This window comes from Cervus canadensis, chromosome 5 (assembly GCF_019320065.1).
Source record: "Cervus canadensis isolate Bull #8, Minnesota chromosome 5, ASM1932006v1, whole genome shotgun sequence".
Taxonomy (NCBI): domain Eukaryota; kingdom Metazoa; phylum Chordata; class Mammalia; order Artiodactyla; family Cervidae; genus Cervus; species Cervus canadensis.
Window position 1 is genome coordinate 67,797,466 of NC_057390.1, and position 15,596 is coordinate 67,813,061.

At 40.2% G+C, this 15,596-nt stretch overlaps 1 protein-coding gene across 3 annotated transcripts in view; it reads right to left on the bottom strand.

The window, feature by feature from the left end:
• Positions 1 to 15,596, bottom strand: part of BABAM2 (BRISC and BRCA1 A complex member 2) — a 399,480-nt gene that overhangs the window by 82,956 nt on the left and 300,928 nt on the right. For all 3 annotated transcript variants that reach the window (XM_043469051.1, XM_043469049.1, XM_043469050.1), the window contains exons 8-10: positions 15,232 to 15,331; positions 11,245 to 11,315; positions 8,438 to 8,520 (exon numbers count right to left, since the gene is read on the bottom strand). In XM_043469051.1, coding sequence (XP_043324986.1) covers positions 8,438 to 8,520; positions 11,245 to 11,315; positions 15,232 to 15,331 — 254 coding nt within the window. The remainder of the gene's footprint in view (positions 1 to 8,437; positions 8,521 to 11,244; positions 11,316 to 15,231; positions 15,332 to 15,596) is intronic.

Genomic DNA, 15,596 nt, shown 5'->3' on the forward strand with positions numbered 1-15,596 from the left:
CTCATTGGAAAAGACCCTGATGATGGGAAAGATTGAAGGCAGGAGAAGGGGACGACAGAGGATGAGATGGTTGGATGGCATCACTGACTCAATGGACATGAGTCTGAGTAAACTCCCGGAGTTGGTGATGGACAGGGAGGCCTGATGTGCTGCAGTCCATGGGGTCACAAAGAGTCGGACACGACTGAGTGACTGAACTGAACTGATCTGATATTCACAACCTCTTTCCTTACAAGAAGTCCTTTAAAGTCACTGAAAAAGTCTCACAAGGTATTAGATAGAAGAGAATATTCCTGACGAAAATTAATGAAATGAATTCTCAGATCAGTGTCAGAAATTACAAAAAAAGACTTTCTGGAAGTAGACTCTCAACATGAAACAGAAGTTTCAATTTGAATCAAAATAGTGACAGTGGTTTCTAAAGGATTGGAGTTATTTGAGCTGTAAACCTTGAATAGGGTGTGTTTGTATGTGTAATCAAAAGACGAAAACCACTTTGCCCAGCAGAGCTAACCACTTTCAAAGAAGTCCAGGATAAAAATTAACCCACATGTTTAAAGTATCTAAAAGACCCATAGTTCTCTTAATCAAAGCAAAAAGGCATTTTGCATTAGAAAGTAGATTTTCTTTTATCTTTTTCTGTATTTTTAAATCATTTTGAACAGTACAGAGAATTGATTTGTTTCACCTTTTGTTCATAATCAATTTTAGTTCTTATTGCTTTGTTAGTTATTATTTCTACCAAAATGATAAAATTAAATCATAAAGTTTGATATATGCCTGATCTGAGCTAAGTATATTAATTCTGAAATTATATTACACTTTTCACAAATCTGGTATGAAATGAATTCTCATGCATATCATTCCTAGTTTTAATCACTTTGTTGACTGATTTACTCTTCAAATCTGCTTATTTATATAAAAATGTGATCTGTATTAAAAAAGTAAGTAGGTTTGGGAAACCGCACAGTTGTGGTTTTACAAAATTATCTAGTAGCTATCTTGTTTGCTGCTGCTAAATATTCTACAAGACTTTGTTTCTGTGACAAAGAGATGAGTTCACACCACTTTGCTCAGGAGATGAGTAGCTGTCACTTTAATAGCTCTGCCTTGAGTGGTGAAAAGACAGTGATACATCAATGTAAATAATTTCCTTGGTTAGACCAGCAATCACAGAGCCTGACACAATCAGAGCTTGGAAGGGGCATTTGCAACAATAAACAGAAGCCTCTGATTTTTACTTAAAATTTCAAAAGCTGTCCTGATTTCTAGCTTATTGGCCTTGATTACAGGCCTATGAGGAAAGAATTATTTAAATGACTAGCAAAATTAGTCTGCAGATGTCAATCTCCTCTAGCTTTAAAAATAAAAAAAAAAACTTTACCAGAAACTAAGCTCTTTATAAAGTAAAATAACTGTTTTCTGAACAGTTAAAAGTAAGCTTAAAAGTAATGAATGAATGGAAAGAGACAGATAAAAACAAATACCAAAAGTATATTAAGAAAACTGTGTTAACTTTTAATTATTTAAAATAAAGGAAAAAATCATAGTAAAAACTCATCATCTGCTAGAGAAAATAAACCCTTCCACTTCCCTCTGCCTCCACTACAACTATGAAATGGAGTAACAAGGTCCTACTAAGACATACCTTAAATAATGGACAGAGCAAAATACAAAGAAAATTATTACCTTCTTTTAATTTCTTTTGAAAAATATACGATTATAGCAATAATACAAAAAGCTGTACTGTTTATTTACATAATGACACATATCAATATAACATATATGACGATAAGAGCACAAAAAAGGGGGAGGCAGAGGGGCAAAATTGTTATATTTCACCAGAATCAAGTCATCATTAATCTTGAAGTAGACTGGGTCTGCTAAAGATGCATACTGTGATATCCAGAAAAGACTGCTAAGAAAATAACAACAAAACAGTAGCTCAAATATCAACAAAGAATCAAAACTGTACACTAAAAAATTCTGCTTGACACAAATGAGGCAGTAAAAGAGGAACAAAAAAAGAATGAGACAAACAGAAAACATATCAAAATGGCAGACCCCAATCCAACCGTACCAACAATTACATAAAATGTCAATGGAGTAAGCTATCTTAATAAAAGAGCAGAGTTTCTTTAAATGCATACAAAAGCAAAACCCAAACATATGCTATCTATGAGACACACTTTAGATTTAAAGGCATTTAGGAAAAAAAAAAAAGGCTGAAAGCAGTGAGCTGGAAAAGGTATACCAAGCAAACAATAAACAAAATAGAGCTAGAACAGGTTCTTAATATCAGATGAAATAGACTTTAAGTTCTGAAATATCACTAGAGACAAAGAGGAATTTTCCATAATGATAAAAGGTCAAAACGTTGGAGGATGAAACAATTATGAATGGACATGTACCTAAGAACAAAACAGACAGAACTGAAAGTAGAAATAATCCTTCTTGCATTTGTTAGTAGTATCAACATTTCTCAATGAAAGGCCGTCCCCAGTTCCTGCCAGAAAAACCTTTCCTACAGCAACAACTATAGTTCTTTCCAGCTTCTGGTACCCACACTCTCCTCTCACCCCAGGGGTCCTAGGGAAGGTCATGACTCCCTGCTGCTGCTGCTAATAAGCCCTTTTGATTCTACTGAATTCTCCCTAGGTACCCCTGATATGTAATGGGGCTTCTCTCAGAGCTTGTCAGTAAAGAATCTGCCTGCAATGCAGGAGACCTGGGTTCAATTCCTGGGTTGCGAAGATCCCCTGGAGAAGGAAATGGCAACCCCCTCCAGTATTCTTGCCTGGAGAATCCCCATGGACGAGGAGCCTGGTGGGCTACAGTACATGAGGTCGCAAGAGTGGGACATGACTTAGCAGCTAAACCACCACCACCTGTGTGATATGCCATCTGTCTTCTGACGGAAATTTGACCTTTATCTAAAGTCCCCTCCTTGGATTGAAAGAGACCAGCAGTTGCTTACTCAATGGTCATTCTCTCTTTCTCACTCAAGTTAAAAGAACTCTGATTTTTAGCTGGGCATTTGTTGCCCCAGAAAAAGAACGACATTTCCAGTCTGCCCAAGGACACATGCTGAGGCCATACGAACTAAGTCTCAGTAAACAAGAAGATCTGCACCCTCTTTCCATCATTTATCTATTCTGTTACTTGGATAAAGGATGTGACGGTTAGAGTTCCAACAGCTGTTTTGGACTTTAAGCAAGGAAACCACACCGAAGGATGATAGAGGATAAAGCCTGAAGAATTTTGGTCCCATGTGTCCTTTGGATTTGTCATTTTGGCCCTGGACTTCATATCCAAGAAAGAAATAAACTTCTATTTTGCTTAAACCATTGTTTTTCAAGCATCTGCCCCTCAATCCTGATACATACAGCCTGTGAGGCACTCGTACCTGGCCCTGACTCTCTTTCTAACCTCTCTTGTATGACTCTCTCCTTGCTCACTGTGCTCCAGCCGCTTGGGTGCATGCAGAATTCTTTACTGCCTTTTGTAGCGCTTTGTGGAAGGACATTCCCTGCCCCTGAAATCTCCCTGAATCTGAGTAACTGCTCATCAAGGTCTTGGTTGAATTGTCACCTCCTATGAGAAGGCTTCCCTGACCATCCTAACAACAGCTCCCCTTTTAGGCTCTTTCAAAGCCCTCTGTTTTGCTCCGTTATGGTATTTATCACCATTTGTAACATATATTTGTTAGTTTACTTCTTTATTGTCTCTTTCTCTCATTAGACTCCATTACGGAGGGTGTCTTTCTGATTCTCTCATCTATAAAACACATGAAGTTTTCTCTGGGCTACATATCACTTTGTGCCTTGTATATAGTAAAGAAGCTCACAAAATATTTGCTTTTAAAAAATACATATCAGTATACTTCACCTTTATCTGATCTCTTGTCTCATTAACTAGGTCAGGGGTTGGCAAAGTTTGTAAAGAGTCAAAGGGTAAATATTTGAGACTTTATCATTTTTGTTGCATATTCTTCTCATCCCTCCTCAACAACCCTTTAAAAACATAAAAAGCATTCTCAGCTCGAGGGCGATATAAAAATAGACTGAGGGTAGAGTTTGGCCCATAGGTTGTAGGCAGTCAACCCTTGTGTAGACTCCAACTGTCTTAAGGTCAAGCCTGAGTTACTTACTTATATCTTCTGGGACACAGCACAATACTGAGCACGCAGCAGGTTCTCCATAGACGCAGAACTCAGTTGCATTGGGCTAAACTGATTGGGTTAGGCATAGAGGAGAAACGAAATCGAACACCTCAGTCAGATTTGGTCTAACAGGTATTTTGCCGGGGAGAGAAGGCCTGTGGTCCAAGCTGAATGACTCAAAGGGTCATTTACAGGGATTACAGGTAATGGGAAAAGACAGCTTCTCATTCTGTTACAATCTTAATACCCTCTGCTTCCAAGCAGCAACCCTGTGACCTTAGGCAGCTGCCCTCCGTCTAGTGTGGCTCACAGGGGCCCAAGAAAGAGTCAATTTTCCCCAGTGGTTACTTTTGTTCTGCATTACTATGCCTTGGTCTCTGGTTCCCTTGTCACCCAGCATTCTGAAAAGCTGCTGGTTTAAAGACAGCATCTACCTCCAGAGGTACAAACAGCTTGACAAATACAGAATTACTTATTTAACCACTACAGATTATTCTTAGATGGTGACCAGGAAACCATTCTGAAAACAGTGTCTGAATGAGAGCAAGTACTTGCTCTTGTGTGGTTCCAAATCTTGTGATATACTGATCTAGATGAAGGAAGGAAAGAAGGAATAAATGGATAAAAATACTCCCTGGCCATAATTATGGCCACAGCTCCCACTCCTGGAACCACCAGAATGCCAGGAAGTTGCAGTGTCTCCTGAGAGATCCCAGAATGTGTACAATGTTTTCCCCTAGGGCATTTTTGCTTCTGCACCCTGGCAAAGTCTGAGGTCAGAGCCACTGGCCTCAAGAGAACAGTGCCTCTTTCCTGTAGCATCCAAAAGGCTCAGAATTACTGCCAGCACCTATCCTCTCAAAAGTCTTCTTCCCAGGCCTGGGCAGATCAGAGGGTGGGGGAGATCAGAGACATTATTTCATGTCCTGCCAGCTCTTCAATCTCCAAGGAGTAGTGGGCCAGCCACAGAAAACTGGCTCCATCTCTAGGCACTTCTTTCTTTTTCATGTTCTTGGGGTCTCAGAATAATTCACTGCAATGTTCTAGCATTAAGTCTCTGCCACTCCATATTCAACTCCCATCTTCATGGCAAGAACAAAAACAACAAGTGGTCCCTTGTGGGTTATAACCTAGCAAGTAGGTGTTTCCCAAAGAAGATGCTTAACAGTATGACTGAATAAAATGCATTACCTAATCAAGCTTGGTGTGCTGCAGTCCATAGGGTCACAAAGAGTAGGACAGGACTTAGCGACTGAACAACCAAGTTTCACTCTGATGATGTAGCAAGCCCTACATTTTAGATATAAGAAGAAAAAAGGGTGGAAATAATTTATTTAAAGACAGGCTGTGAGTTAATGATGGAGTAGTAAATAGCATCAAAGTCCCTTGATTCTGCATAAGATCTTGTCCCTTGTCTGCATAAGATCTTATCTGCCAAAGAGCCAAGAATGTGGCCATGATGCTAAGAACAGGGAGCACATGGGCTGGGAAAGAAAGGAGTAACAGCCTGAGGAAACACTTTGGAAAGAGTTAATTAAACAAACCTCGAGGTCCCTGTACCTGCTCTAATGAGTGTCTGGGGGTTCTGTTTCTGAAGAAGTAATCAAAACTAAATGAAACTGTAACTTTGAAAATATGACTCTGGGACTTAGTTCTGCACGTCTGACAAAGGAAGGTAGAGAAGGAGCTGTAAGAAATACTGGACACTGTTCCATGCAGAAAATATTCTTTGGGGAACAGACCTTCCTAAGGAACAAGAATTGCTTAACACTGAGCATACTGAGCAGACAGCTAACAGGAACTGAGAGGTGGACGCTCTTTTATCTCTGAACACCTCTCCTGCCAGCAGCACCACAGCAGCCATCCTTGAGTCCCATGTGGAAAAAACAGCGAGAAAGATCAGTGCCAAGGATTTATTTTTTCCATATATCTGATATGACCTGACATCATCTTTTTTGATGATGCTCCTTGGAAGAAAAGCTATGACAAACCTAGAGAGCATGTTAAAAAGCAGAGACATCACTTTGTTGACAAAAGTCTGTATAGTTAAAGCTATGATTTTTCCAGTAGTCATGTATAGATGTGAGAGTTGGACCATAAAGAACGCTGAGTGCCAAAGAATTTATACTTTCGAACTTTGGTGCTGGAGAAGATTCTTCAGAGTCCCTTGGACTACAAGGAGATCAAATCAGTCAATCCTAAAGGAAATCAACCCTGAATATTCACTGAAAGGACTGATGCTGAAGCTAAAGCTCTAATACTTTGGTCACCTGGTGGGAAGAGCTGACTTACTGGGAAAGACTGATGCTGGGAAAGCATGAAGGCAGGTGGAGAAGGAGGCAACAGAGGATAAGATGGTTGGATGGCATCAAAGACTCAGTGGACATGAGTCTGGGCAAACTCTGGAAGACTGTGAAGGACAGGGAAGCCTGGCTTGCAAAGAGTTGGATACATACAACTTAGCAACTGAACAACATCTTTTTTGAAAGTGGAATCATGGCCAGGAGACCAAAGTAAGTTTCCAGAAAGACTGTTGAGATTTCATGCCACTTTGGGATGAAAAAACTGGTTGAAGCAGTCATCTAATTTACTGTTTCTAACTGTCTCTCCATGTGTCCTTCCTTCTGTGTCCTTCTCTCACAGCTCCTCTGGGATGCCTCTGCCCACAGCCACCACCATTCGTGGCAGGTTACAGACCCCTCTTGCTGAGCCGGCCTAGAGGAAACACACCAGACTAATCTCCCAGGCAGCTGTCCAGGGTCATGAAAGACAAACCAAGCATACACTCAGGACCTGGGGTCAGATTACCAAGCTAGAAACAGAATCACAGAATCACAGGATCAAGATGGTGGGGCAAAGCAGACATGGCAAATAGGAAGTGAGATCTCAGAAAGGAATTAACACTCAGAACAGAAAACCAAAGCTGTGATACATAAGGTCAGAATCAAAAGTGAGAGCTGGACGCACTAGTATACAGCTCAGCTGGGTAGGGCCACAGAGATGGTGAGCAAAGAGAAGAGTGCCAGGAGGCCTTGACTGGGACTTCCTCTCCCACCTGGTCCTGTATGGCAGGATAAGCTCCGTCTGCTGATGTCTCTACAGGACTTAACAACCCGATCCCCAGTGACATAAGAGGAGACTAAAGCAGGGGGAGGCTTGTCCCAGCAATCTGAACAAGGTCATATAATTAGTTGGAGGCACACCCAAGATGAAAACCTTCACCTCTCCAACTCTGCTTTTCTGTGCATATGTAGACAATATGCTTGCACTTTTCAGATGCATTTGAAATGATGCTCCCATGTAAGACTAGTTATATGGAGTAGAAGCTCCATATGAAGCACTGCCTGGCAAGGCAGTTATTATTGGGAAGCACCTTAAGCCAGCAGTCCTCAACGTTTTTGGCACCAGGGGCCAGTTTCATGGAAGGCAATTTTTCCATGGACTGGGGGCAGGGAGGAGATGGTTTGGGGATGATTCAAGTGCATTACATTTATTGTGTGCTGTATTTCTAATCTAATGTCATCACTGATCTAACAGGAGGGATTGGTCCATGGATTGGAGGTTGGGAACCCCTGCCTTAAAAAGTAAGAATGATAACCAAATGATCAAGGCACTACACTTTGAGTAATCTTGAAAGTTTTGAGGTCTGAATCTGGAAAGATACTTAGAAATCTCTTTAGGATGCATGCATGCTAAGTTGCTTCAGTCGTGTCTGATTCTTTGCAACCCTATGGACTGTAGCCCACCAGGTTCCTCTGTTCAGGAGATTGTCCAGGCAAGAATACTGGAGTGCATGGCCATGCCCTCCTCCAGGGCATCTTCCTGATCCAGGGATCAAACCTGCGTCTCTTACGTCTCCTGCATTAACAGGTGGGTTCTTTACCACTAGCGCCACTGGGGAAGATCCCTCTCTAGCATAGGGTTTCTTAAATTCAGCACTACTGACACTGTAGACTCAATAACTTTTTGCTTTAGGGACCTGCCCTATGCACTGTAGGATGTTTAACAGCATCTCTGACCTCTACCCACTGATGCCAGTAACAACAAAGCCACCCCTGGTCCCCTAACCATCATGACAAACAAAAATGTTTCCAGACATTACCAAACATCCCCCAAGTAGCAAATTATACCTGGTTGAGATCATGCAGTAAATATGCTTATGCTAAAGTAAAATGAACCAAGTCAGGACACTAAAGGCTGTTATATTCATTATTACATGTGGTTTAGTGCATTCAAAAATGTATGTTGACATGCTAATAGCAAAAGTATACTCACTGTGTACAAGGAAACAAAAATCTTTCCACATCAGCAACAGAGTGAGTTTTGTAAAGCCTTCTGCATCATATTCCACGACACCCCTAAGTAATAAAAACACACACAGACAAAAAACTCTCATAAAAACAAGGTATCAAAGAGATGGAACCAAGTAGAGAATGTATTCATAAAGCAAGGTTATTGAATCCGAGATACATTTAAAACAAGTGAGTGTTACCACAGGAAGGATGTGGGATTTGGAATGAAAGCATCTAGGTTTGAGTTACAGCTTTACTATCTATTATGACCTCTGGCAAATCACTTAGCCTGTGGAGCCTCAGTTTCCTTATCTGTAAAACAAATACAATCACATGTGCAAATTTCATCATGGAGTTGTGAAAAACAAGTAAGGCCACCCATAAAATGGTTAGATGGTATCACTGACTCAGTGGACATGAGTTTGAGCAAACTCCAGGAGATGATGAAGGACAGGGAAGCCTGGCATGCTACAGATCATGGGGTTGCAGAGAGCTGGACATGACTTAGTGACAGAACAACAATAACAATCCACAAAATACTATGCAAATGTTACTCACTAGTGATGAGCAAAAGGACAAATGAAGAAGTCAGGGCAGCAAAGACCCCAGGTCTATACAGTGATTGTCCAGTCTCACTTTCATTCAGGTACTGAACAGTCACAAGCAATGACAGTATGACTAAGTTCAGGATTATAGATGACTATCTTCCAAAGTACTTGGCATCCTTTCTCTTGTGTCCCCTGATCTTCCCCACTGGGCTCAAGACAAAGTAGCAACGTTAGCAGGGTGGACGTGGGGTTCAGATGGGAGATGCACACCTCCTGTGTCAAAGGAGAACAGTCCCTGAACACAGAAGGGCCTAGACTGAATTCTGATGGGCTCCTCTCCCCCATTTCCCTCTGGAGCTGAGTGTACAGGGGGCGACACCACCATAATGTACCAATATTAACCACACAGAGAGGACAAGTATAACTTTCTCTCTCATCCATATAAGGAGACCTTTGCTGTCCTTAGAAATGCGTTCTCCCTGGCTGAGTCAGGCTAAACAGACCATTAATACTGATGGCCTCTAGGTTTAAGTAGGAAGCAACAGGTGACCCCACTGTGAAGGTAAAGGAACTGAAGCACCGAAGGTTGAATGATTTGCTCAAAGACTGTTGACACATCATTAAAGTCTGCTGACAAGTCAACAACTTTATTCAACAGTTTGTATTTCTTTTATGGGTATGTAATTTACTCAATATTACAACACTGATATCTAAACTTTTTAGACCCTGCACCCCATAAGCAAAAACAAGCACTGACAGAATCCTTCTCATTATGCATATAGTACAGTATATAGTAGTATTTGTATATGATTTTGTAGTTGTAGACAACTACTACTATATTATATGTGTAATAAAACACAAAAATGTACACATATAGAATGAGATTTAAAAACAATTGTTAACAAGTGTAAATGCAATTTTTCACCCTTTTCTTGAATACCAATGAAGTGAGGGGAGGCACATGCCCCTGAGGTACACACACCCTGCTTTGCAGGTCACTGGGCTAACATCTTCATTTCCAGTAACATACACAAAAAATAATCTTACTCAAAAATGAGAAGACTAACAGAGTTATTTATTAAGCACTGTTCATATCATAAGTACTTTCTCAAAATGCTCATAAAGAAAGCTGAAAAATACCTTAAGTGTTAAGAGACTCATGACTCATTAACAGTTATGCTGTTTAGATATTGTTACTCTATTTTGGCGATATGAGAAATTCCACAATGGATAATGAGAACATTTCTTAAAATTGTCTTGAGGAGTCAGAAATTTTCTTTTAATTATGCCACATTTGTAAAATTATATCCCAACCTTATTTTTTATTTCATCTTCTCTTTCCTTTTATCTTAATTTCTTCAGTTACTAATTTAAAATTTTAATATACACACCTTCTCTGGAATGAGGTGGGAGGTAACGAGAGCACTAAAATGCTTAGTGCATAGGCAGAGTGTGCTCCACCTTTTAAAGAGACTGTGAGGAAAATGCAACCACCCACCACCCCCCAAGCTAAGCCCTGAGTGGGAGGTTGATAAGGGCTCTGCCACCATTAAGGAAACAGCTGCAGAGCAGCCAGCAGGGGCCACATGAAGGAAAGGGCCAGAGTATAGGGTGGGTGGTCAGAGGAGACGCCCACCCTGGAACTGCAGCTACACACTGCCCTCCTCCCTCGCAGGGCCTTCTTCCAACATACTAATCCCAAGTGTGAGTCATGGCGCTGGGGTCTAAAGTCAGATTTCCTTCCCAAATCTCTGTGGCCCTGTGGGGAGTGGGAGTCCTGTCAGGAGACCTGAGTTCTGAGGAACAGGGTTCTTGCCCCAGTTCTCTCTGAGAATTCCACAGGTGACTGAACTGGTCAAGTTTTGTAGGCTTTCTTTCGTAGAATGTGCCAGGAATGCCCACCTGGCTCACCTCATGACCACTATGAGATGAAGGAGGTGAAAGTGCTGTGTAGACTGTAAAGAGCACAAGAAGCAGCAGGTGTGACAACCACTTTTACTGTGGTGTTTGGGGCTAGTTATGTGGCTGCTCCAGGGAAGACAGTTGACTCTATTTGCCAAACAATGCTGAAAAAAGTGTCTTTCTGGGAGCGTTAGTATGAGTAACACACCAGGAAGAACCAAAATAGCACTGAAAGGTATCATATAGAAGAACTAAGTGCTATTTTCTTCACTGAGCCCTCCCCTTAGGGTCACTAGGATGTGAGGGCATCACTGATTTAAGGTCTTAATGAAGAACTTACGTGCCAAAGTGGCTGAGGAAGGCAGCAATATACTCTCTTCTTTTGTGATAGCCTTGAATCACATACTGCACCTGGAATACAAACCCACAGCTGAGTACAGTAGGGAATTATTAAATGCTTTATCACGTAAAATTTCCAAGATTCACAGAAGTAGAATAGTAAAATGAACACCCGTATTCCCACACCTATCTTCAATAACTGTGAATATTTTGTCTAGTTGCTTTATCTAGCCATCTACCTATCTATCAACCTGTCAATCAATCTTGCTGAAATGTTTCAGAGGAAATTAGAGACATCATGACAGTGTGCCCCTGAACACTTCAGCATGCATCTCTGAAAAACAAGACAGTTTCCTACACAATCACAATACTGTTATCACACTCAACAAAATTTAGTAATTCATTCTCTGAATTTATTTAGTACCCTGACAATTTTCCAAACTTCCCAACTGTCCCCAAAATACGTTTGGAAAAAAGCAAGGATATAAACAGGGATCAGGCATTTAATCTAGAAAGTCTTTTACTATAGAATAATAGTAGCTCCTGGGATGTGAGTGTGAGAGCCTAATGCTGACTTTTCAGAGATTGGGCTGTCTTATCCTGCATTCTAGGCTCTCCGATGGTTTCCTTCCTTTTTTCTCTACCTTCTCCATTTCCTATGAATTGGAAGTTAGAGCTAAAGGTGTGATTAGATCCAGGTTAAACACTTTTGGCAAGAAAACTTCCTAGGTGATACTGAGTTTGATCACTGGTTAAGGTGATGTCAGCCAAACCACAGTACTGTAAGGGAATGGTTCCCTTTTGCCGGAGTGAATAATCCAGGGGTACACTCCTCGAAGCATGGGAAGATCAAGTTCCTTAGTGGTTTTAGTATCTGTTGGAGATCCTTGTCTGAATCAATTACTTCAACTGAGGCCTGAAAAATGGTATGTTTGTATTTTCTCATTCTATCTCATTTAACAGCTGGCATCCTCCATAAAGAAGAGTTTCCTCTCATCAAATGGGTCTATTTGGTTATCTTGAACTACAAATCCTATTGAAAAGGACAGTAATGCTCAATTATTTCTTTTTAGGTTTGTAACATTCAGAATAAGGAGTGTTACAACAGGCGATTTTATTTTGCCTTTTTATATTTCCTTCTTAACACCAAGTGACAGTTTCTATAAAAAAAATCGTGAACTCATTAAGCTAGGCATCTGAAAGTTAGTCATTTACCCATCAGTTTCTAATGCAGAAATACATTTCTTATAAAATGTCTTTATAATGGCTGAAAGAAACAGTGGGAGAAAAAGACCCCCCAAATAGTTTATATTGGCTGTAGCCACACTGAGTCTCCATGCATAACAAAAGCTCAAGATAAAGTGCTTGAAATAACCTTGACACAATTGGTACTGATAGCCATTTGTACCCTTTAAAAGTAAAACAATTCTATTTATATAATAGGGGTTTTATGTCAACTTATAAAAACAGTGCTTGCTTTGCGGGCTTAAGGCAGGATCAGAAATGTTATTTTGGGGAAAGAAAAACAGATGATAAGTTTGCTTAAGTGGCTTTGTTTAAAAAGGGGATGAAAACAGTTCTGTATACTTGATTTTAAAAACAGAAAACCATTTTAACAGAAACCCACAACAAAACTGGCTATAAAGATAGATTCCAATGCAATTATGGAAATTCATTTGAAGAGATTGTTTCTAAAAGCAGCCCATACTGTCCTCATTTGTAGCAAGCAGAAGAACATCAATTTCGAAACACAAGTGAAATTAATGAAAGGGAACCAGATAAGAAAAACTGACTGATTCTTGTATTTCTGGGAAAATGGTATTACAATTTTTTTTGAGGAGAATGTATGACTAGAAATTAATCTCAATTGGAGAGCTTTAAAAAGGCTTTTCTTCTCAGTTCTGGAAGACCAAATTTGGATTTTTCTCTATAATACTGGGACACAGATTTGAAGGCAGTGTAAAACCTACACTGTAAGTAAGAATGCTGTCCTCCGATCAGTTTTGTGGGAGGGCAGGGGCTGGGGGAATCTGGTCCAATGAACAGCAACCACGCCATGAGAGTTAAACACCCTAGAATCTGTGCCAAGCCCACAGACTGCAGAGTTGCCAGATTTTAGTTCCTTTGACATTTAAAAAATAATACTGAAGACTTTGAAATATTATTATATTTCTAAAGTATTTTCTATACAGAGATGAGCTATCTTTTGAATGAAAGAGACAAACAAAAGATTTATTTTCCAAGCCATTGTGAACAAGTCAACAGAAGCAAAGAAAATAGGATTTGCGGAATTAAGCAAACTAAGTCCATGTGGGAGAAGAAAGAAAGTCAGTATTGTCTGTGGACTAATAGCTCGAGTTTTTAGCTAAATAAACTGGCTGGACATTAACAAGTATATTCTATACTTGCAGAAATACCTGATAAGACCCAATAGTGTAAGTTTAGTTACTTGCCAGTGTAAAGGCTCACTAACGCAGCTAAGGAAAAGCTTTAAATAATCTCGCTATAATCTGGCTATAAGCCAAGCTAACCTGGAAATCCTGTCCCAACAAGCAGGACTTTGGCAAACTGTTCCTGGGCATGACAGGAAGAATCAGGAACCAACTATTAAAACATGCTGTACAGAAAAGCAGAAAGAGATGAGAGCCGCTCGACAGAATCACTGTGATATTAACTAGTGGCAAACACATACACACATAATAATTGGGAAATGAAAGAGTTCAAAATTTTTAAGCCATAAGAAGGTTTAAACCATAAGAAGAAGCAAAAACTTAGGACATAATGGAAATTCAAGAATGAGAAGATAAAAGTTTAAAAGATGAAGAACCTAAGCAGACATTTCTTCAGAGAAGACATACAGATGGCCGATGAACACATTAAAAAATGCTCAACATCACTCATTATTGGAGAAATGCAAATCAAAACTACAATAAGGTATCACCTCACACCGGTTAGAATGGCCATCATCAAAAAAAAAAAAAAAAATCCACAAATAGTAAATGCTGGAGAGGGTATGAAGAAAAGAGAACCCTTTTTGCACTGTTGGTGGGAATGTAAATTGATACTGCCACCATGAAGAACAGTATGGAGATTCCTTAAAAAACTAGGAATAAAATTACCATATGATCCAGCATCCCCACTAATGGGCAGATACCCTGAGAAAACCATAATTGAAAAAGACACATGTACCCCAATGTTCACTGCAGTACTATTTAGAATAGCCAAGACATGGAAGCAACCTAGATGTCCATCAACAGGTGAATGGATAAAGAAGTTGTAGTATACATATACAATGGAATATTACTCAGCCATAAAAAGGAACACATTTGAGTCAGTTCTAGTAAAGTAGAAGAACCTAGAGCCTGTTATACAAAGTAAAGTAAGTCAGAAAAACAAGTATTGCATATTAATGCATATATATGAAATCTAGAAAAATGGTACCTATTTGCAGGGCAGGAATAGAGACAGAGACATAGAGAACAGACTTGTGGACACAGTGAGAGGAGAGGGGGGCCAATTGAGAGAGTAGCATCGAAACATGTGCATTACCACATGTAAAACAGATAGCTAGTGGGAAATTGCGTATAACACAGGTAGCTTAACCCAGTGCCTATGACAACCCAGAGGGGTGAGTTAGTGGGGGAGGTGGGAGGGAGGTTCTTGAGGGAGGGGACATACATATACTTATGGCTGATTCAAGTTTTTGTATGGTAGAAAACAACACATTGTAAAGCAATTATCCTCCAATTTTAAAAAAAGATGAAGATAAGACTGGAACAGGGAGGTCAGAATCCTTAGAAAAGGAAGGAGGGCAAACAAAGTGGGAGAGAAACTGATGAAATCTAATTCATAGCAGGAAAGGCCATGTCAGATCGAGGTTGAAACTAAGATGGGGTGGAGAGGATGGTGTCTTGCACCATGATGCTGGGAAAATGACACTGGATGAAGGAGCCTTACAAGGCTGGGGAGGCAGGGGACTTGCTTTTACCTTGTTGGTGAGCAGGTGGCACACTTGGGGAACATAATCAATGAGACAGCCTCCTCCTGGAAAAGCCGGGATGTGAAGAGCCGAGGAGCCGCCAAGTGCACTGAAAGGACAAGAGTATAGTGGATACATCTCTTAGGGCTCAAGCAACTTACGAGACATTCCCAACACACTTGGTTTCTCTTGTCCAAGTCTGCCCACCAACTGCCTGAATCAATGATGGTGAAACTAGGTGCTTCACTTTATGATTCCATTTCTATATTTTAATCCATTTTGTTACAGCAGCATGTTCACATTACACATAACTAACAACTAACGATAAATGACAACTCATGATCCTATCACAAAAGAACAGATAAGCAAATTTT